Below are 25,090 nucleotides of genomic sequence, written 5' to 3'. Positions count from 1 at the left end.
TGACGGTACAAGGTTAGATGAATAAGATGGGTGTGGAAAGAGTTTCCAACCCAACTCCTGTAAAGCATTTTTTTTTTCTTTTTTTTTCAGTCCGGCAGAATGCAGGCGGGCATTATCGTGAAGTAGCATCACTTTATGCAGTCTTCCTGGTTGTCGTTCTTTTATTGCATCTGTAAGATGTCTCAGATGTTAATAAATGTCAGCAGTGATGGTTACACTTCGGGGAAGCAGTTTGTGGTATACCACACCATTGCTGTTCAACCAGATGCATAACATGTTTTTTTGTGGATGCACACAGGCCTTTGTACGGGGAGTTGCTGCTTGTTTTTAGAGTCAACCATTACATTCTTTTTCTTGTGTTCGTATACAGACAGAATTTCACGTCGCCAGTAGTGATACAGGATAGGGACGGTCAGTGTTGTTCACGAGCCGATTGATGATGAGCAAGCAGAGATACACATATGACCACTCACTGATGTTTGTCATTTTGCCTTAGAGCATGCGGTACCTGTGCACCCAGTTTTTAACCTTTCCCATTGCATGCAAATGTCACATGATGGTGGAATGATCACAGTTCACATTTGCCAGTTCTTGAGTGCACTGACATGTATCATTGTGGATTACTGTATTTAAATCATCGTTATGAAACCCTGAAGGTCTTCCTGAACATGGAGAGTCATTAATGTCAAAATTATCCTCCTTAAAATGAAAAAAACCATTTCTTGCCGTGCTCTGTCCAGTGGCATTATCCCCATACATGGCGTAAGTGTTTCTGTCTACCTTCGCTGCTGTCACTCCTCCAACAGAAAACAGAAGAATATGTCAGAAATGTTCATAATTCTCCACTTAGCTCTTCATTTTCTAGCAGTCACAGCTCCACTCACACTCTCCAACTGACAATATGTAATCTCAAGTAGGAACAGTGAACCACAAATAAAGAAATGTAATCAATAAATCACCCCGTAGCAACTGGAATACTAACACACAAATAAAAAACACTACAAACTTATGAACCAATGTAATAGTTTGTGACAATAAAAGAATACTGCCTAAATGCAATGTCAAATAGTTATTACTCAGTTCTTAAGCACTGTTGAATGGGGGTTGCAATGAATATATTACACAGTACTGAGTCATGTTTACCAAAAGTAATGCAACTGGTTTATATCTATTTCAATAATAAATGTACAATGCATGCCGTTACATTTTTGGTGTTGGAAGCAACTTTGTTTTACAAGTGGTTAAGATGCTTGGACTGTGCTGTTGTAATCAGGTTCTTTGTCTCCAGTGGCAATTTATTAATTGCTGACCACTAACTTCATTTCAGGTTCATCTGTTATTTATCCATCAAAACCACTATGCCAGTAGAAAAATTCTTCGTGCCATTTATTCATTACACACACCACTCAACAATGCATATGCACCAACACATCCAAAATATGTGAGTCGAGATATGCATGGTACCAATTGCCACCAGTGAAAAGATGAAGAATACACATTTGTTTCAACATATTGTCCACAAAGCAATGATTATTTCTTACAAAATAATGGAACGAAAATACTTTCACCTCTGAATATCATTGAGATACCTCACCTTTATAAAATACAAGTAGATCAATCTAGCACAGTTTACCACAGTTTCAGTACTACTCTAACTCCCAGCCACTACAATTCTCATTCAGGTATTTGATATCCCATTATGTCATATGTGCCGGTAATTTATTATGTGTTTCTCCATATGGCAAAACATTTAATGAATTGATTAATCTATGTCATTTATATCGAGAAACAAATGTTATATAAATTATGAAACATAGAAGTACAACATTATTCTTACAAGCACCCTAAAATGTCTCATTAACACATCAGTTTTTTTTTTCAATTTTAGATTAACTTCAAGTTGTTTTATTTTATTTTGTAAATACAAAGAACAAGTAGAACCTCTACCGGCTATCCATACTATTAATACCAAATGCCTAATTGGGTATTGACACCATTTAAACTTTTTCATAATATTTTAAGTACAAATAATATCCTTTACACAGTAATGGAAAACATTAATCAAAATTTACCAAAAAATGCAAGAAAATTTTATGACCTTAACTTTAGATTATCTTCTGCTACCAAAAATTAAAAGAAATTATGTCTTTAACTCATCTTTAACTCAACAGGCACATACTGCTTTATTGTTCAAGAGAAGGTACAATGCACTTACAAGTTGACTGCAATAAAAATAATTCTACTCTTTACAATAGTATCACAATAGTACACATCTGCTTGTTCAACTCATCTTTGTGTTCTAAGAACTAAATTATTTACATTCATTTAATTAATTCTGAAAAATCGCTAATTTTGTCACTTGTTTTAGTTACATGAAAAACAGAATCTTTTGCCTTCCCTTACTAGTCTTTTCAGTCGCTGACTTATAATTTTCCTGGGTCTAACTTCATGTTTGCATGTTTTACAGCCCTCAGAAGATGTCCTGTGTCACTGAAGCTTGAAATGCATAATTTAATAACTGACAATGTGTCTTCCACTTCTCAGTGGTAAGAAGTAGATCACTTACATATACAATTACTTTAGTGCTCAGTTCTGCCCCCTGTATATCTAAAGCTCATATGAACACTGAGACTGAAACATTCAACCCAAAGGGTACTCCTTTGTACTGGTTTCATTTGCCTTGAAAAAGAAAACCTGTGTATTTAACATACTTCTTAGCTAAAGGAGCCTCTCAGTAACTCATATTGGAATCAAGGCTGGCTATATATTTAACGTGATTAAATCTGAGTAGTTTGTCTATATTTTCATGTCTATCAGTTTGCTCTTTGACTATGCTGTTCAACATCTGAGCATCTATGACCCCCTCGCTCAGTCATCTTTCTTCTTCACTGTTATGAGAGTGTTTTTGTAATCACTCTCATTCCTTACTGTAACATCCCATTGTTTCATCCCGTGAAGTTCAATTGTTACTGCCTCTCTACGGGCAATTGGTATTGGGTAGGGTGTGATGAAAAATGTTTCATGTGGTTTGCCAGCCAATTTGCATTCAAAATTCAAAACCCTTCCAGGTTTTTCTGAAAATACCGTACTGTTCTGTTTGTCTACAACACTTGTGTCAACTGATGTTGTTGCTGCTCTGTTACCCCTTGTACTTCCTTTGTTCTATTTAAGATAGTCTCATCATTGTTTTCCTCCTCCTTTTGTTGACCCCAATCATACCCTATGTGTAGATTATTTGACATTACTTCTCCACCAAGAATGACTGTTCTCAGGTGACCTACTAAAGGCTCTTCTTGAAGCAAAAGTTCTTGAAATTTTACTATTACACTTGTCTCTTCAATCTTCAGTTTTAATGAACATCCTTCAAAATTTATTTTTTGTTCATATTCAACTAGCCAGTCCAAATCAAGGACAATTTCCATGCACAGTCTAGGGATCATCAGCAACCAGTGTTCCAGTGGTATTCCTTCTAAAGTAAACTGTGCTGTCACTCGCTTCGTAATGGGCTTACTCAGTGTCCTAATAGTTCCAACTATCTTCAAGCCTGACACTAGTACTTGAACCATACCCTCAATATCCTTCAACAGTTCAATTGAATGTTCGTGAATTGCACTGATCTCACACACATTATCTATTAAAGCTTTTAATTTTATCCTGCACATGTCCACCCATACTAATGGTTTCCCTACAGTCTCATTTTCTTCACCATCCTTCTTCTGCAGTAAATGCTTTTCTATATCTTCTTGGGTCACCATTCACCTTCCCAACCTTGTACAAGTGAATCTTCAGCCCTTTTCTCATAGCATTCAGTTCTTTTATTTCTACTTTACAACATTCTACTTCTATCCCTGTTTATCTCATCCTTCCTTGTACAAACCACAAAAACACAAACTTCCTCTTCTCATCTTCAGAATTATTTTTTTAGGGACTGAATAGTTCTGCAACACCCAAGCTCTCATCTGCAACTTCATTACCTATCCACCCTTCAGCCACAACCTGTTGCATCATAGACTCATCCCAAACATATAATTCAGGCTCTCCTTCAGAACTTTCATCACTACTTTCTTCATTGTTATCAATGTTGTTGTTACTACTATCTCCCCTACTCCCTTCATTATCTACTATATTCTCGTTTTCTTCTTCTCTACTCCAGTGGCATATGATTGAATTTTAAACAGACTGACATGCTTGTATTTGGTGGCTATCAGCACCATGGAAAAGGTGACTTTAGCTGTGTCAGGGTGAAAGGTGGTGTAGCAATGTTCATCACTGACGCATTCCACTTCTCACCTGTGCCTGTAACCACAATGCTACAAGTGGTTGTTGATCAGATAGTGGCCCATATTGCTGTCACAATGTGATCTGTGTACCTACTGCCCCATGAGCCCACTGCCAGTGATGTCCTAACACATCATCTTGATGTCCATTGCCGCTTTTAGGGGACTTTAATGGGCATTGTGTTCTGTGGTGTTCCTCTATTATTGGATAGTATATAACACCTCTTGCTCACAGGTAAGTGTTCCATCAAATTGTCTATCAAATCAGTGTCATCCAATGATTGCTCTGAATACTTCAACTCTTTAGTCAAATGTTCACAATATTCTTTCATAGATTTAACAGTGCCTTTGTAAATGTCGTCTTTACATCCATATACTTCTGATGACTACTTTTCAAGGAACCCTTTTGTAAATTTGTGAAAATTTTCATAACTTAATGGTAGGTCTCAACCCCACTTAAAACTATCCGCCTTTAATGAAGCCCTTCATACGAAAAGCTTATCTTTTTCTGACCATTCTACCATTCCTCACCCATGTATAAATGCCACGGGTATAAACTCCCCTTACGATCAAAGACTAGGTTGGAAAGATAAGTTTCTCGTACAGCTGCAGCTTTTGGCTTCATTACTGTACCATTTCCTTCTGCTTTCCTCTCTAAACTATCCACATGTCCCAGCACTTCTAAAGTGACATCCCCAACTAAAGATTTGTACCAGTTAGTTCAGTAAAAGAATTTAAATTAATTCAGTTATACTACTTACTGACCACACCCTGTAGTGTTGCCATCTGATGGCTTATTAACCTAATACTTTGATGTGTACAGTGAGTCGGTTTGCACCCATATGTCACCAACTATTGTAGACCAGAAACTTTGTATCCATGTTTGATAAGTTCAGTTTCATTTTATCTAAAAATATGTTTTAGATATTTGGTGGGTTCTAACTTTCTTTTTTACAATGTGCATTTCTTGTGTATTATCAGTGTTTTTCACTGAGTGCTTACATCTTTCGATTGTGTGAAGTACAATATTATGTAATTGTACAAACATATTTTTACTGATACCCATCCATGTATTTCTCTAGCACAGCCTCTGAGAATGGAATAAGGGCAAAATATGTAAGGCAATATAAAATTAATAAACATAGTGGTCAAGACTAATATCTGGTTTTGAGTGCATTAAAAAGTGGCTGCGACATCTCACAAAGCATTTACGCATCTTGTTGCTGATAATACAATGAAAATACTTTTATCACGGAGTATCGTTTAGATAACTCAACCTTACAAAATGCAAGTACATCCATCTAGCAGACTTTTACTATAGTTGTAGTACTACTCTAGACCATGGGTTGCCACTCTGCATTTGCCCACCTTAGTGCAAAATATTAGTTGAATAAACAGCTCACAGGTGGACCTTGCATAGATTCCCAGGCATTAAAGTTTTCATTCAAGTGTTTGGTATCCCATTATGTCACAACACAGTATGACAAATGTCTGAATTCTGGTGGTGAATATGCTGAAAAATTGCTCAACACTTCTTGTATCTATTTCATTAAATCTTACAGTTCAGCTGTGTTTTGAGTTTCGTTCACAATCCCAGGGAAGCTTACTTTATGAATACATCTTGCATAATTGCCAATATACCTGATTGTGGAATTGGAAAGCAACTAAAATAGTAAATAAAGCCAAGCATTGGAAAGACCAGGATGGAATAACATAATGTGGAAAGGCTTGACTGCTTGTCACCACATGAGGAGGTACTGAGTTGCAGACAGGTACAATGAGAAAATCTGCTCTCTCCCCCCTATATATAATGCATTCTGGTTTTATGGCAAAATCATAACAAAAAACATTGTAACACAGTGAAGTTTGCTGCTCTTTATATTGCTGATGTACTAAATGAGTAACAAGCTTATTTTTTCTCCATGTTTTAATTCACAATGAAGAAATGCAACCTCAAACTGTCAGACACCATTCCCTCTCATGCTGCTATGGCATTTGCCAAATGTGTCACTGGGCTTCAGTGGTGAAGTGCCATATTTCAGATCCAAAGGTCTCAGATTTGATCCCTGTCAATTCTAAAATTGTTATTTGTCATTTATCATTTGTTTCACATCTGGCAGTGTTTGTTAATGTGAAAAATGCCAAAATGCATCATGGTTCAGAGTCCATGTAAAAATTTAGGTCCTCCTATAACTGGCTGGACAAGTCAATTCAAAGATTGGAAAAGGCAACAGCATACAAACTCCAGTAGGTTGGTCCATGCTAATTAAAACACTATGACTTTCAAACCAGCCTTCAGGTTGCTGCCAGCTTCTGGTATTTGCCAAGTGTTCACAGTTGTCTTTCATTTGAACTTGGCTGTGCCAATAATTTCCAAGGACTTACTACAGTGAAGTTGATGGCAGTTCCAAAGTTATGTTAAGCTCAGCTTAATCTCTTTGTATGAAGGCATGCCAAAAAGTACTACCTCCGAATTCTTATGTGAAAACGAATGTTATTAACATTGTCCACTTATTTCCAGCCCTCTGCCACTAGCATGGTAGTGTGTAAGGTAACCATCTCAGCGCATTAGACATATATAATTGAGTTATTTGTACATACACGGAGCACCTCCTTCAGTGTGACAATGCTAGACCACATACAAGTGCAGGGATATCTATAACAATCCAGTGCCTTGAGTTCACTGTCATCATTCATCCAACATACAGTCCCGACTTGGCCCCATCCTATTTTTGTCTGTTTCCAAAATTTAAGGAAGCACTGCAAGCAGAGGTAAGGTTGTGGCTCCATCAAGAAAGTCAAACACTCATCAGTGATTGTATCAACATATTGGTCTCTTGTTGGGAGAAATGTGTTTGTCACTTGGGTGACTGTTGTGAAATAAATATGTAGATGTGAAGAATAAAGATGTAGAATGTGAACAGTGTTTGTTTTATTTAAAAAGCTTCAAGAGTTTTCTCACTTTTCAGCATGCCCTCATATTAAAGGGCTCGTTAAAAATTAACTAGACTGTTATCAATGGGTAACTGAAAAAATGTCTTTAAATTCAAGGACAATGCCTCTGCCAGTAAAAGAAGATCTAAATGACAAGCTCTGTCTGTGTGGTGATCTCAAGGCTATGATGTGCATGCAATCTGTTGTTGACATTTTCCCTGTTCCATGGATCAAAGAACTCTTATCAAAGCTGACTCTCTCTCTCTCTCACTCTCTCAGAAGTGTATCTGCAATTGAAATCAGTCACATTAACAATGATTGATGATTATCAATACAACCTTTTGCTTTTGGCCTTACAGGTAGTTTCCATTTACTGTGGCCAGTGCCACAATTATATTTCTGTGCTTCATTGAGCCACTTATGCAAGTCATTCTGGCATTAGTAAACTACTGGAATGGCATTTTTGTTGCTAGTTCAACATAACAGGAAAACTTCAACAGTTTCACCACTCTTTATCAACTTGTCTATCAATGCTAACAGTGTCTGGACTTAAAAACTTTACCAGACTGCATACAAACAAACAACACTTACACTAGTATGCAGCAATTATATTCTAGCCAGTGAAATACAAACAGCAAACACAAACACTTATTTGAAAACATCTGAAAGACTCAAAATGGAAGGCCCTTTGTTGACATCTACATCTACATCTACATTTATACTCCGCAAGCCACCCAACGGTGTGTGGCGGAGGGCACTTTACGTGCCATTGTCATTACCTCCCTTTCCTGTTCCAGTCGCGTATGGTTCGCGGGAAGAATGACTGTCTGAAAGCCTCCGTGCGTGCTCTAATCTCTCTAATTTTACATTCGTGATCTCCTCAGGAGGTATAAGTAGGGGGAAGCAATATATTCGATACCTCATCCAGAAACGCACCCTCTCGAAACCTGGCGAGCAAGCTACACCGCGATGCAGAGCACCTCTCTTGCAGAGTCTGCCACTTGAGTTTGTTAAACATCTCCGTAACGCTATCACGGTTACCAAATAACCCTGTGACGAAACGCGCCGCTCTTCTTTGGATCTTCTCTATCTCCTCCGTCAACCCGATCTGGTACGGATCCCACACTGATGAGCAATACTCAAGTATAGGTCGAACGAGTGTTTTGTAAGCCACCTCCTTTGTTGATGGACTACATTTTCTAAGGACTCTCCCAATGAATCTCAACCTGGTACCCGCCTTACCAACAATTAATTTTATATGATCATTCCACTTCAAATCGTTCCACACGCATACTCCCAGATATTTTACAGAAGTAACTGCTACCAGTGTTTGTTCCACTATCATATAATCATACAATAAAGGATCCTTCTTTCTATGTATTCGCAATACATTACATTTGTCTATGTTAAGGGTCAGTTGCCACTCCCTGCACCAAGTGCCTATCCGCTGCAGATCTTCCTGCATTTCGCTACAATTTTCTAATGCTGCAACTTCTCTGTATACTACAGCATCATCCGCGAAAAGCCGCATGGAACTTCTGACACTATCTACTAGGTCATTTATATATATTGTGAAAAGCAATGGTCCCATAACACTCCCCTGTGGCACGCCAGAGATTACCTTAACGTCTGTAGACGTCTGTCCATTGATAACAACATACTGTGTTCTGTTTGCTAAAAACTCTTCAATCCAGCCACACAGCTGGTCTGATATTCCGTAGGCTCTTACTTTGTTTATCAGGCGACAGTGCGGAACTGTATCGAACGCCTTACGGAAGTCAAGAAAAATAGCATCTACCTGGGAGCCTGTATCTAATATTTTCTGGGTCTCATGAACAAATAAAGCGAGTTGGGTCTCACACGATCGCTGTTTCCAGAATCCATGTTGATTCCTACAGAGTAGATTCTGGGTTTCCAAAAACGACATGATACTCGAACAAAAAACATGTTCTAAAATTCTACAACAGATCGACGTCAGAGATATAGGTCTATAGTTTTGCACATCTGCTCAACGACCCTTCTTGAAGACTGGGACTACCTGTGCTCTTTTCCAATCATTTGGAACCTTCCGTTCCTCTAGAGACTTGCGGTACACGACTGTTAGAAGGGGGGCAAGTTCTTTCACGTACTCTGTGTAGAATCGAACTGGTATCCCGTCAAGTCCAGTGGACTTTCCTCTGTTGAGTGATTTCTGTTGCTTTTCTATTCCTTGGACACTTATTTCGATGTCAGCCATTTTTTCGTTTGTGCGAGGATTTAGAGAAGGAACTGCAGTGCGGTCTTCCTCTGTGAAACAGCTTTGGAAAAAGGTGTTTAGTATTTCAGCTTTACGCGTGTCATCCTCTGTTTCAATGCCATAATCATCCCGGAGTGTCTGGATATGTTGTTTCGAGCCACTTACTGATTTAATGTAAGACCAGAACTTCCTAGGATTTTCTGTCAAGTCGGTACATAGAATTTTACTTTCGAATTCACTGAACGCTTCACGCATAGCCCTCCTTACGCTAACTTTGACATCGTTTAGCTTCTGTTTGTCTGAGAGGTTTTGGCTGCGTTTAAACTTAGAGTGAAGCTCTCTTTGCTTTCGCAGTAGTTTCCTAACTTTGTTGTTGTACCACGGTGGGTTTTTCCCGTCCCTCACAGTTTTACTCGGCACGTACCTGTATAAAACGCATTTTACGATTGCCTTGAACTTTTTCCATAAACACTCAACATTGTCAGTGTCGGAACAGAAATTTTCGTTTTGATCTGTTAGGTAGTCTGAAATCTGCCTTCTATTACTCTTGCTAAACAGATAAACCTTCCTCCCTTTTTTTATATTCCTACTAACTTCCATATTCAGGGATGCTGCAACGGCCTTATGATCACTGATTCCCTGTTCTGTACATACAGAGTCAAAAAGTTCGGGTCTGTTTGTTATCAGTAGGTCCAAGATGTTATCTCCACGAGTCGGTTCTCTGTTTAATTGCTCGAGGTAATTTTCGGATAGTGCACTCAGTATAATGTCACTCGATGCTCTGTCCCTACCACCCGTCCTAAACATCTGAGTGTCCCAGTCTATATCTGGTAAATTGAAATCTCCACCTAAGACTATAACATGCTGAGAAAATTTATGTGAAATGTATTCCAAATTTTCTCTCAGTTGTTCTGCCACTAATGCTGCTGTGTCTGGAGGTCGGTAAAAGGAGCCAATTATTAACCTAGCTCGGTTGTTGAGTGTAACCTCCATCCATAATAATTCACAGGAACTATCCACTTCTATTTCACTACAGGATAAACTACTACTAACAGCGCCGAACACTCCACCACCGGTTGCATGCACTCTATCCTTTTAAACACCGTCTGTACCTTTGTAAAAATTTCGGCAGAATTTATCTCTGGCTTCAACCAGCTTTCTGTACCTATAACGATTTCGGCTTCGGTGCTTTCTATCAGCGCTTGAAGTTCTGGTACTTTACCAACGCAGCTTTGACAGTTTACAATTACAATACCGATTGCTGCTTGGTCTCCGCATGTCCTGACTTTGCCCTGCACCCGTTGAGGCTGTTGCCCTTTCTGTACTTGCCCAAGTCCATCTAACCTAAAAAACCGCCCAGCCCACGCCACACAACCCCTGCTACCCGTGTAGCCGCTTGTTGCGTGTAGTGGACTCCTGACCTATCCAGCGGAACCCGAAACCCCACCACCCTATGGCGCAAGTCGAGGAATCTGCAGCCCACACTGTCGCAGAACCGTCTCAGCCTCTGATTCAGACGCTCCACTCAGCTCTGTACCAAAGGTCCGCAGTCAGTCCTGTCGACGATGCTGCAGATGGTGAGCTCTGCTTTCATCCCGCTAGCGAGACTGTCAGTCTTCACCAAATCAGATAGCCGCTGGAAGCCAGAGAGGATTTCCTCGGATCCATAGCGACACACATCATTGGTGCCGACATGAGCGACCACCTGCAGATGGGTGCACCCTGTACCCTTCATGGCATCCGGAAGGACCCTTTCCACATCTGGAATGACTCCCCCCGGTATGCAAACAGAGTGCACATTGGTTTTCTTCCCCTCTCTTGCTGCCATATCCCTAAGGGGGAACCATTCTCCGTTACTACTTTCAACCCCTACCCTTTACACTTTATATCTCTTGGCCAGGGGTTCTAAGTGACTTATCCTTTTGTCTATTGGTTATAGCACTTTCTTACACCTTTTACATTGCTCCTAATGAGAGGAGTCATTGTTTCTGAAACCTCACAATATACAAACTTACACAGTATTTGGTAAGTAAATGCTATTTAGCTTCCTCCATACAACTCATAGTCTTCATTACTTGACTTTCACATTGATAGAAAAGCCAATTAATATATATTTCTTAATTTACCATTTAACTGACACAAGCAATGCATTTTTGGAAGGCCTACTTCAATCATTAATTGCATTAGAAACATCACAGGTATTTCATGTATCTATCTACCAAAATTATTTTGAGTATAAACAAACATTCTGTTCACCATGTCATGATTTTGATTACCTGTTAAAAAAACATTCTTAATTAACTTGAATGTCTGTCTACTTTTGTATCTTGTGGATTGAAAGTTACTTGTGCCTTTGTTCTTCTGTGAGTGAAATTTTCGTTTCATTGCAGGGATACAATAGACCTCAAACATATCAAGTCATCTACACATTTGAAAGTCATATTAGTTGACCAGCATACTTTATCAGAGAGGGATCTATGGCTGAAGTCACATGTGGCAGAAGTTATTGACCATAGACCTTTAGACCCAGACTGGGATTGGAAGAATACTTCGAAAACAGTTGAAACTGTTGCATCCTGTGCAACTTTGATAGCAGAGAAACTTATAAATCAAGATGCACTTCCAGTTCCTCGCAGTATGCTCATGCTGTTATATGGTAATAATTCTTGTTTTAACTTAAGCAAGTACTCATATGCAATCAGTTAAATTGTACATGCTCCATAGTTTTAATTTTATTAGATTTTGATTGTTTAGAGAGTAGAGACATTGGTAAGACATGGAATTTGAAGGAGGAATTCCTTGAGGATTTTTGTACTAATGAGAGATTTCTAAGTATTATTTTAGGAGATGATTATAAATCAAATAATAAATAATCATGCAGTAAAAAAGAAAGTTTACATTGGTGGTATTTTGAGTTATACTGTATAAAGAAGAAAGATAGCATAGATTTATTACTTGGCTTTGTAAGTCATAAAGTGGGCCTCTGCAGCAGTGACAACTAGTTTAAATGTGACCTGTATATTTGTATTTTAGTACTAAAAAAGTTGATAGCAAGCCAATAGCTGTGAAAAATGTGTTGAATTCTGTTCAAGTTAGTATAAGCCATGCCAGGGTTATAAGAGAAAGTCAAAAGAAAAAAAAAAAAATTATAATGCGTTAACATGACTCGGTACTAAAACTTTGGTATTAAAGAGTGCACTTCAGTTGTAACAACTGAATTTAGTACTTCTGCATATATCAAGATCATAAAATTTTATGTGCTGTTAGGGAAATGCTGTTAGGGAGGTGGCTCACACAAAAGTGACCCATCTCTGATCAACTATTCTGTATACTGTAGGATTCTTTTTTACTGTCAGCTCAGTAGTGCTGTTTCATTGCTTAGCGACCACAGGAAGCTGGCCAGTGATGCACAGCATTTGAGCGGGTAACAAGAGCCAAGCTGCAAAACAAACATGCATATGTGTTTGGACCATGTCCAGTATGGTGCAAGCCCAATGCCTAAAATGAAAGAGAGGGAAAAAAGTGTGCTGTTCAACCAAACCCACAATTTTGTGTTCTCATTGTGAGGGAGTAATTTGAGACAAAGAAGATGGAACCTCATTTCCTGTTGCTCAGGTTGTAAAGAGGACCACAGAGCTTTGAAAATAAACAAAAGCACGTCCATAATGATAGGGAAAGAACTCTACAATATAGATTGTGATCAGAGTGACACAAGGCTGCAGACACCAGAAAAAAATCTGCTAAGGAAGAAGCACACTTTTGGGAAAATCCTGTTCTTTGTGTAGCTTTTGAAAGCTGATCTCTTTAAAATCAGCACATTTACATTGTATACAGTGATCAAAGATATGGCCTGCTGCTATTCACTTATTAATGGACATAAAATATTAATTTCAAGGACATATGTTGTTGCATGGTGGTTGTAGGTTGCTGTGGAGGATCGTAGTATGATATTCAAAAGTTTTCTGTGGCTAGATGAAACCTAGGTCAATGCTAGCAAAGCTCAAACAGTACAGAAAAAACTTTTAAAATCAGATTATGATGGCAATGTGAATTGATGTTTTCCATTGCTGTACGTGCAGCACTCTCTGTAATTTAAGATGAGAGCTTGCTGTTGACTGATTATCATATTGTGTATACTTCTTTCAGATTATAATTATTAATATACTGATTAATTACTCTGTTGCCCATTGTAGAAGAAGTTAAGAATGGAAATATGTAACAACAAAAAGGAAAACAATGAATGCTTGACAATATTGAAAAAAATAATTTGTATTTCTGATGTCAAGTATATCAAATGACTAGGATATGTCAGCATATTATATATGTAATAGCTTTTCTCAGTTTTTCAAGTTTGTGTATTAAAGCATTTACTGTAAATAAATTTATGCGTACTGTCAGAAACTTCATAATGTTGCAATATTTATTTTTGCCACTAGAGTATGTGAGGCACAGCAACTGGGGCACAGTATGCCACATTGAGCAACATTGCCACCTAGCCCCATAAACAGTCAATACCAACCATTTGTCTCGTAGACCATAAGTTGAATGCCAGTAAGCGTTTTTGATCAAAAGGTGTCTGTCATTGGCCCATCTTCTGCACTTGAGCTGAAAAGTCAAGCACAGCCCACGAGGCCAAAGCTCACTCAAATTGATAAAGTTAGTGGGTGTGGGGTAATGAATATCATTTTTAGGCTACTGGAACTTCTTGGGAGTGCTAAACATTGGTCACATGTCAAAATTGATTGCAGATTTGGGGAATCTGTGATTTCAAATTTGGTTGGTGGGAAACACTGTAAGTCTGCATTGTGTGCTGAGTGAAGTAAAAACTTTGGCTGAACTGCTCAAATTCTATATTACAAGTCTCTGTTTGCTACCCAGTATTATAGAGTTCATCAGAATGAAAATCTGATGAACTGGATGTTGCTACCCAGTATTATACAGTTCATCAGAATGAAAATCTGATGAACTGGATGTGAGCTTTACTGTAAGGTACCATTAGTCTCACAAGCAAATCAAGTCATTAATTTTCAAAATTTTGTATGTTTTAGAATATCATTGTAATCTGTTGTTGATTTGTCAGGTTCCTTTTGATTTTTCCATTCAGTCTGTTTGAATATACCCACACAAATTTTCCAAAGTAAATTGTCACCTGAAGTCATTAATACAGCAACATACACTGAAGAGCCAAAGAAACTGGTACACCCGCCCAACATTGTGTAGGGCCCCCACAAGCATGCAGAAGTGCCCCAACATGACATGGCACAGACTCGACTAATGTCTGAAGTAGTGCTGGAGGGAACTGATATCATGAATCCTACAGGGCTGTCCATAAATCTGTAAGAGTACGAGTGGGTGGAGTTCTCTTCTGAACAGCACATTGCAAGGGATCCCAGATATGCTCAATAATGTTCATGTCTGGGCAGTTTGGTGGCCAGCAGAAGTGTTTAAACTCAGAAGAGTGTTCCTGGAGCCATTCTGTAGCAATTCTGGATGTGTAGGGTGTCACATTGTCCTACTGGAGTTGCCCAATTCCATTGGAATGCACAATGGACATGAATGGATGCAGGTGGTCAGACAGCTTGTACAGTCCCCTGCTAACATGCAGGGTCCATGGATCATGAGGTTGTCTCAATATCCATACACGTACATCCGCTTGATACAATTTGAAATGAGACTTGTCCGGCCAGGCAACATGTTTCCAGTCATCAACACGCCAGTGTCGGTGTTGATAGGCCCATGTGAGGCATAAAGCTTTGTGTTGTGTAGTCATCAAGGGTATACGAATGGGCCTTTGGCTCCGAAAATCCATATCGATGATGTTTCATTGAATGGTTTGCATGTTGGCACTTGTTGATGGCCCAGCGTAGAAAGTTTCAGCAATTTGTGGAAGGGTTGCAATTCTGTCACATTGAACAATTCTCTTCAGTTTTCATTGGTCCATGAGCTTGCAGAATCTTCTTCTGGTCGCAGTGATGTAGGAGATTTTGATGTTTTACCAGATTCCTGATACTCACAGTACACTCATGAAATGATCATATGGGAAAATCCCCACTGCATTGCTACCTCAAAGTTGCTGTGTCCCATCACTCGTGAGCTGACTATAACACCATGTTCAAACTCACTTAAATGTTGATAACCTGCCATTGTCGCAGCAGTAACCTATCTAACAACTGTGCAAGTCACTTATTGTCTTATATATCCATTGGCAAACACAGCACCATATTCTGCATGTTTACATATCTCTGTATTTGAATATGCATGCCTATACCAGTTTCTTTGGCACTTCGGTGGAAATATGTAATGACATTAAAAAGGAGGTGAGCACAATATTATTTTGATAGAGCACTGACAACATTGTAAATATTATTAACTGTGTATTGTTAGAACTTAGCATTTCATTTAATTTGCATTTTTAACAATTTTATTTAATCATTCAACTTTTCACTACATTCCTAAACATATGAGAGTATTTACACCTGAGATAACTTTTAAAGGAACGTGTTACCATCATCACTGTTCATTTACTACCAAAAACTATGTGTTTACAGAAATATTTATCACATTTTCAAATTACTGTTATGCCATTTATACCTTTACTGTTTTCTTCATATCTTTGCTTACTAGTTGTTAAGCACATTCACAAAAATTACCTGTTACAAAGACAGTGACTCAAACTTAAGTCGTAACAGTAAATGAAAAGGAAATTAACAACACACTTCGTATGCCATGATTGCAGTATAGAAACTTCTATTGTTCCAGGATGACTGGTTTCAACATTCTTATGCTGCCCTCATCCAACCTAAGGGGAGAACACAATGTTAGTGGGAAATTTCATATATTATATGAAATACAAAATTTCACTTACCTTATGGATCTTGTTATAAAAGTGCCATGTTACATTACATTAATTCACAGCACAAAAGACACTTCACACACACACACACACACACACACACACACACACACACACACACACACACACACACACATACCTTGATAAAAACACATAGTTAATAAAATGCATACAGTTGATAACATCCTTGTACCATCCATGCACATCAGCATTGGACATGACTCTCTCAGGCTTACTGCACTGTGCTGCAGGTGAAGTGTTAACATACAGCCAGCAGGTCAGCTATAAAGTTACCTACTGCCCATAGCTCAGTACTGTGTGGCAAGCTTGGGAGAGTCATCTCCAATGCTGATCTTCATGAATGATATGAGAATGTGATTAACTTTATGTGTTTATCAACTGTGTGTTTCTTCAAGATATGTATATGTGTTGAGTATCTTTTTGTGCTTTGACTTAATGTAAGGTAATGTGGCACTTTTTACAAGTTGCATAAGGTATGTAAGATTTTATATTTTATATAATAGGTGAAATTAATTGTAATCCCCCCCCCCCCCCTTTATCTTCATGTTCTCCTCTTAGGTCAGATGATGACAGTGTTGAGACTGGTCATCATCAAAAAATAAAAGTTTCTGTACTGCAGTCATGGCCTATGAAGTGTGTTCCATTTGTGCCTTACAAAATAAAATAGAAGCAGAGTATTGTGTATATTCTACAGGATTAGTTTATGTAGTTAACCAGTTTTTTGTCTACTAGGCCATCATCACACGTTAACTGATTATTGTCATCAAAAAACTTCCAAAATTTGTAAACAATGTTGGAAAACATGTTACTCATCTAGACCGAGGCACAAACGCATAGTAAATGTAATCTTTGACAGGGCAGTGGTAATGCAATTAAAAAGGTGAAAATTGAACAATAAATAAAATATAAAGAGAATGAACCACTGAAATCATTAACACTAAACTCAAGAAACAGCACCTATGTCACAATTTACATTAAATTAACAGTCCTAAGGAAGTAAAATTGGTGCTGTACAAGAATACTAATGAATAGCTTGGAAACAGGTATTACATATGTAAAGTGACACAGAGACAGTATAAAAGATAGAATTGACAATTATAACAACAGAAAAACATATATATCAAATAATTGCGCTTTTATTATGGCAGCATAGATACTCACCAGTATAGATACTCATCTAACTGACATTATTAATACTTCTTTCAGGACAGGGGAGTTCCCATCAAAACTAAAACTCTCCATAATAAAGCCACTTCACAAAAAGGATAGTACAGCTGACATAAATAATTATAGGCCAGTGTCATTATTGTCAGGTTTCTCTAAAGTAATTGAAAGAGTAATGTATGAAAGGCTAGCTGACTTTCTGAATAAAAATAAAATACTGAAAAATGCTCAAAATGGGTTTAGAAAGAACAGATCCACAGAGATGGCAGTCTTCCAGTTCATGAAAATGGTTGTAAATGCCTTGGACAAGAACGAATTAAGCTATGGAATATTCTTAGATTTATCTAAAGCATTTGATTTAACCAGCCATGACTTATTGCTTATGAAACTAGAATGTTATGGGGTTTGTGGACTTTCCTTTAAATGGTTCACGTCTTATCTCTCTGATAGACAACAGAAAGTACAAATATGTCATGAAGGCAAGCAGAGTGTCTCTAGGACAATAAATGAGACAGGAAAATGGTTTAGTGATAATGCTTTGATCATAAATAAGGATAAAATGGTATTTATGAATTTCAGTAATATTAAAAGTAAAGCTAGAAGGAGAGAAAAAGCTGGGTTAGGGAACTATGGTATTGCACAAGCTCCATACACAAAATTCCTTGGTATATGGGTGGATGAGCACTTGAAATATGAAAAGCATCTAGAAGTTTTGAGTAAAAAATTAAGTAAATGCTGCTATGTGCTAAGAATGCTTCGGGAATGCTGCAACACTGAATCATTGCTGTGTGCCTATTATGCTTACATGAACAGTTTTCTTAGATATGGTGTGATCTTCTGGTGAAATACAGGTACGGCAAAACGAGCTTTCAAACTTCAAAAAAGGGCTATTAGAGTAATGAAAGGGGGTTCCCTGCAGAGTGTCATGCAGGGAAATATGTAAAGAATTTAAAATAATGACTCTTCCTAGCTTATACATCTATGAATGTGTATGCTTTCTGAAAACTCACCAGGAATTTTCAACATTAAATAATCAGGTTCATAACCATGAAACAAGAAACAGGGATGATTTTCACAGAGACACCCACAAAGCACTCTACCAAAAATGTGTAAACTACCAGCCCAAAATACCTTTTAGTGCATTGCCTTCTACAATAAAGAAAATTAAAGAATTTCATAAATTCAAGGTAGATCTTAAGCAATTTTACTAACACATAGTTTTTATAGCATTGAAGAATATCTGAATATGGAAAAGTAATATTATTTATATATACTGATATAAAATATTTGTATTTATTATCCAAGTTTTTGAAACAAATTAAAGATAAGAAACTATATTCTAATTGACTACATCCATACAACGTATATTGTTAACGGATGAATAAAGAGATTGATTGATTTATTGATCAGTTTGCAACGTGTGGCCCGCTCAATGGTAGTTTACGTAAACACTATTGCCAGATGTTACGCGTTTAGTTTCTTGTATGCCTTTGTTCAACAGCCATGCATATCTCACTCTTACAGTTTCAATGGACATTAGTTGTAATTACTGGATGTGGCTTCAGCTGGTTAGCTCATAATTCATGTAACATGTTTAATTAATGTAACCAAGTAAGGAATGGTTTCACATTCCATTTTGAATTTTAATTATTTTACTGCATAATTGGCAGGTACAATAATTTTTTTAGGTAACACCATGTACTTATGAAGAAGATGCTCATAATAGTATCAAAACGTGGCTCAAGTTTAAATAAATAAACTTCTGGCAACTGTTTGGTTGTTTACTTTATTAATTAAAACACCAGAATATATGGAATACATAGGCAATCACAGTAAAATTAAAATAAGTAAATACAGGAAAAGAAAGGAATAGCATGGAACAAATGATGTTGGAAGTAAAGGAAAAAAAAGACTAAGTGAAGTTTAGAAGAGGGGAAATACTGAGCATGAGGGCATGCCAAAGGTAATTCCTATGATTTTTTTTGTATGAAAATTCTTAAAGTTTTTTGAATAAAACAAACCATATTCTACATCTTTATTCATCATGCCTACATATTTATTTCTCAGCATAGTCACTCTGGCAACAAACACATTTCTCCCAAAAAGAGACCAGTTTGTTGATGCACTTGAGTGCCATAACTTTTGGCTTTGTTGATGGAGCCACAACTTCACCTCTGCTTGCACTCTTTAAGTTTAGGAAACAGATGAAAATCCGATGCAGCCAAATCAGAACTGTGTGGAGGATGATCAGGTACAGTGAACTCGAGGTGTTGGATTGTAGCAGATGTCACAGTGCTCGTTTGTGGTCTGGCATTGTCATACTGAAGGAGAGGGTGCTTCATATGTGGACAAACTCTTTGAATTCATGCTTTCAGATTTATGAGGGTCTTACCATACCTTGCAGAGTTTGTGATTGTGCCCTCAGGCATTAATTCCAGATGCTCTACACCTTGAACATCCAAGAACAATGTGAGTGTGACTTTGCCTACTGATGGCATGATCTTGAATTTTTTTGCCCTCAGTGATCCCTTGTTATGGAACTCCATTGATGCTCTTTTGTTTTCAGGGTCAAAATAGTGAACCCGTCTTTTATCACCTGTCACAGTCGTGTTCAGAAACCCATAACTCTCGTGCTCAAAACACAAAATAAATTGTTGACAAATGTCCAATCTCTGCAGTTTGAAATTTGATTACAGCATGTTGTTTCTGAAGCATCGACATACTTATGATGCACACTGCCATGTTACATGCTACAGTTCAGAGCCCTCTAGCAGCAGAGGGTTGCAACTTGTGTCAGCAAAGCAGGAAAACTGACTGAGTAATTTGCATGACATGTAATACCTTAACCAATATTGAGAACAGAGTAAAAAATTCGGAGGCATTACTTTTCAGCACACCCTCATAATATTAAACCAGGACTTTGTGCTAGATATTTGTTGATTTCAGGGCTTCCAACAGGTTGAGTTTTTGACCTTTGTTTGCTAAGTGAAGGACATGGGACTGTGGCTGGTAGCAGCTGCTCTCACTCATTACATGCTCAGCAAATGTGGAGTCATAATTCTGCAATCTGCAGTTGTGTTCATCTTCATCTTCATCCAGCCTAATTTCTGTGCTTTTGTTTTACCAGTATAAAACTTATCATAATCAGGACAAGTAATTTGTGTTTCATTTTTATTTTATTGTGATTGCCTATGTACTCCATTTATTCATTGTTACAGTTGTTGGTTCTATCTTTTACTCTGTTTCTTTATCAGTTCCTATATGTAATGCTTCTTCAAGCTATTCTTTAGTAGTCTTGTCAAGTACTAAATTTTATTTTATTAGAACTGGTAATTTAAAGTAAATTGTTATATATGAAGTATTTTTTGGGTTTAGTGTTTATGTTTTCCCTGTTTGCTCCCTTTATGTTTTATTTATTGTTCAACTTTTAACTTTTTAATTGCATTACCACTGCACTATCGAAGATGACTTTTACTATGTGTTTGTGTCTTGGTCTAGATGAGTAACATCTTTCCAAGATATTTACAAATATTGCAACATCTTTTATGGTAATAATCAGTTAAAATCTAATGATGGTTGTGTAAGCTGAAAACTAGTTAACTAAGTGCATTAATCCTGTAGTACATACACAATATTGTGATTTTCATTTATTATTATTTTGTTCTACAAAGAAGTGATGGCAGAATCAATAAACATTATGTCATAACCACCTCTTTCATATACAAGCATATAATTATAACTGGTGACTCTAACATAAATTTTCCGTGTACTAGTTCTTCCAGTGTGAAATTTAAACAGATGCTTTCTTCTTCAAATGTGTCAGTATTTCAGCTGGATCCTGCTCCTCATACAAACAGTTGTCATCCTCTCATAGATATATTTGCAATGAAATCCTCAAACAGAATAATGTGTATATCTCAAAAAGCTGCATCTGGCATGTTTCCCTATGACATAATTTTCATGACATACTCACTAGAATGTTCCAGAAAGAAACCACAACTGACTGCATAACAAGACTTCAAATGCATTAATGTATCTGAACTTGCAACTGAAACACAAGCAATATTTGGGGAATATCTTCTATTCCCTTCATGGACATAAACAAAAAGCTACATGGATTTATTAAAAAAATGTACTCAGCTGCATGACAAATATGCTCCCCTAAAGACTGTAAAAGTAAGAAGGAAACCTGTCCTTTGGATAACTGAAGAACTAAAACAGCTCATGAATTCCAGCAGTGCTCCACATCGGGCATACAAACTGTACCCCACTCCAGAAAATCATATTGTGTACAAGCAGAAGAGGAACAGAGTCAGTCAAACTGTGAGAAATGCAAAAATCAGGCATGCCCATACATTAACCGACAACAGAACTAGATCAGCTGTCCTATGGGAAAACCTGCTTGTTCTTGGTACAGGCAAAGTAAAAGCTGCAGCAGATCCCATTGTCCCAGCTGAAGAACTAAACCAATGCTTCACATTACCTACAACCACAGCTGAACGACAAATGAAACAGACTCATTGAATACTTCATAGGCATAAACAAATGTAGCTATGAAACATCTAAAGCATGTTCCTTAAGAAAAGTTATCACGCATATCAGATCAGCATCTACTGGGCACGATGGCATCGCAGTCCAAATGACAAAGCTTGCTATTGACCCACTACTGCCCACTATAACAGATATCTTCAACCACTCTTTCACTCTATAGTGCATTCTCTGTGGCCTGGAAATGGAGTAGTTAAGCCTCTACCATAAATGACTTTGTAGCAGCACCCTCTGATTACTAATTTATTTGCAGTATTTGTGCACTGTCCATGGCCTTAGAATATGTAGTCCACAACCAGCTAACAAACTACCAGACTACAAACAACTTAGTAGACAGATACCAATCAGGATTCTGTAACCATTACAGCACAACATCTGGCTTAATAAAAGTTACAGATGACTTGAAATCTCATGTTTTTTTTCAATGTAGTGGTCTCACTCACACCTGACAGAGCGCCATGTTCATGAAAGTGGAGGCAGGTAGCATCAGGTGCCCCCCCCCCCCCCCCCCCCAGAGTTTGGTATTAGTTCATATACTCTTTTCATTTCATGTAGGTGGTGTGTTATCAGTTTTATCCTACTGCAAATACCACATGATCTGCAGTTGTATAGTGCAAAACCAATGAACCTGAAGACAGCTATCGAGAATCTCAGTACTGAGCTGTGTGCACTATCAAAATGGATGCAGGATGTAGGATTAAAGCTCAACCCATCCAAAACCCAAGCAGTACTGGTTGGTCATTCTAGGCTTATTGTTCTGAAATCCTGGGAATCCCTACCATCTTTAACCTTAAATGGAACACATATAAACTTCTTTCCTTCTGCAAAGAGTCTAGGAGTACTAATAGATGAAAATCAAAATTGTACTGAGCACATAACTGCAAAATGTAGAAGGCATCAGCATCTCTCCGTGCTCTACAAAAATATGAAAAGCTCTTCTGTCTTGACCTGCAAAAGAAACTTATACAAACACTTATAGTTCCAATTATTGATTACAGCAATGTTATTCTGTAAAGCTTTTCTCAGGAAAGCTCATGGTGCTTGGAACTGGTTGTGAATGCCTGTGTTCATAATATCTGTGATGTTTGACTCTTTGATCATTTTCCACAATCATATACACAGCTATTCTTGCTATGTGCAGACAAGTGCAGAGATTTCCATACCTTCTGTCTTCTCTCTTGTCTTGTCAATGTAGTCTCTCCCTTATATCCGTCCATGACCATAAAAATCTTGTCTGAACAACACGGTAGAAACACCTGTTCCCAACAGAACAAAGTCCTTTCTGCCCACTCCATCATTCAGCCACAGCCTCGAAGTCCTTCTCAGTAGCAGGAACGCAGCTCTGGAGTAAACTCCCACATTATATTAGAGAACTGAAAACATCTCCAGCTTCAAAAGATAGTTAACGACATCTACTAGAGCAACAATAATGATTAACATTGCCCTATACGCTCTCATTACCCTTGTTCATCCTGATTTCCAACCATATCTTCCTCATTTCCCAGTATTATTAGCTGGTGCAGTCTCCTTAAAGTTCCTTTCCCCACAACTCATTATATCAGAAAACATCTATTTTGTACACCTAAAATTGCTTTTTATATCTGCCACTCTCATTATTATTATTATTATTATTATTAGTAGTAGTTTTAGTATTAGTATTATTACAACCACTATTATCACTATTATTGGTAGCAGCTACAGTAGCAGCCAGTATTAACTTTATTAATTCATAGTCAGTATTATTTACTCACATTGTCATTTTAGACATTCTAATCATTTCAGTGCTATTTGTCATATTAAAATTGTTATTTCCTAGGAAACTATGGTGTTAAAAAGTTGCTGTATGTGTGAAACCATGGTCCGAAGTAAGAGAGGTTAAATAAAGATCAGGTTAAATAAATAAATAAATAAAATCTCCACACCACTTAGTACCCAATATTCTTTACTACTCATTTCATCATTACCTCATAAAACTCATCATTACCACATTATAATTATTTCTTAAATCTCACCATTTTTCCAGTAAATGCTCTTTCATTACTTCAGTCTTACATTATTAAACATAATATTACCTGCTTTGCCCTTATTAACAAAACTTATCTTAAAGAATAAAACTTCACAGTTACAAATATTATTAACTGAGCCTGACAAACATTAATATACTTTGCATAATAGACAATATCACATTAATCATAATATTACTCTTTCGAATTATGAGAGGTGTTCAGTAAGTAATGTAACACATTTTTTTTCTCAATCAATTCTGATTGAAAAAAATGTGGAATTTGTTGTGGGCCATTGTGGACTATTCCTGCTTCAGCCCCTATAGTTTCAAGAAGTTCCAGTAGGTGGTGACACTATACATAGACTTCAAAATGGCTTCTATAATGGAGGCATGTTCCAAGCAGATAGGTATCTTTGAGTTTCTTTTGGCAGAAAACCAGAACATTGCAGATATTCATGGATGCTTGCAGAATGTCTATGAAGACCTGGCACTGAACAAAAGCACAGTGAGTTGTTGGGCAAGGTGTCAATTGTCATCACAACAAGGTTGTGCAAACCTGTCCAATCTCCTGCATGCTGGCCAGCTGCCCACTCTCAGGAAATTGAAGAAACAACTTCACCATGTTCGTCATCACAGTAATGCAAACAAACTTATCCTTCTCCATGACAACACAAAGCCTCAGACACAACTGTGTGTACCTGACAGGAGCTCACAAAACTTTATTGGACTGTTCTTCCTCATCTACACTATAGCCCGGATCTTACACCTTTCGATGTCCATCTGTTTGGCCCAATGAAGGATGCACTCCATGGGAAGCAGTATGTTGGTAATGGGGGTTTATTGATTCAACAAGACATTGGTTCTGATTTCAGCCAGTAGAGTGGTACCAGGTAAGGTGGCATAAGGCTGTTGCTTGAATGTAAATTACATTGAAAAACAGGGTTTTGTTGTCAAAAGAGTGGGGAATAATATGGTGTATTGGAATCTTGAATAAAATGAACCTGATGTCAGAAAAAAAGTTTTGTATTATTTATTGAATGCCCGTTGTAATA

The 25,090-nt window shown here is 37.5% G+C and overlaps 1 protein-coding gene across 3 annotated transcripts in view; it reads left to right on the top strand.

Moving 5' to 3' along the window:
* The window catches only part of LOC124721952 (exopolyphosphatase PRUNE1-like), a 146,179-nt gene that overhangs the window by 52,503 nt on the left and 68,586 nt on the right, over positions 1–25,090 (top strand). For all 3 annotated transcript variants that reach the window (XM_047247117.1, XM_047247118.1, XM_047247116.1), the window contains exon 3: positions 11,838–12,103. In XM_047247117.1, the coding sequence (XP_047103073.1) occupies positions 11,838–12,103 (266 nt within the window). The remainder of the gene's footprint in view (positions 1–11,837; positions 12,104–25,090) is intronic.

The sequence above is a fragment of the Schistocerca piceifrons genome, chromosome X (assembly GCF_021461385.2).
Source record: "Schistocerca piceifrons isolate TAMUIC-IGC-003096 chromosome X, iqSchPice1.1, whole genome shotgun sequence".
Lineage (NCBI taxonomy): Eukaryota > Metazoa > Arthropoda > Insecta > Orthoptera > Acrididae > Schistocerca > Schistocerca piceifrons.
This window is presented reverse-complemented; position numbering and strand designations above follow the sequence as displayed.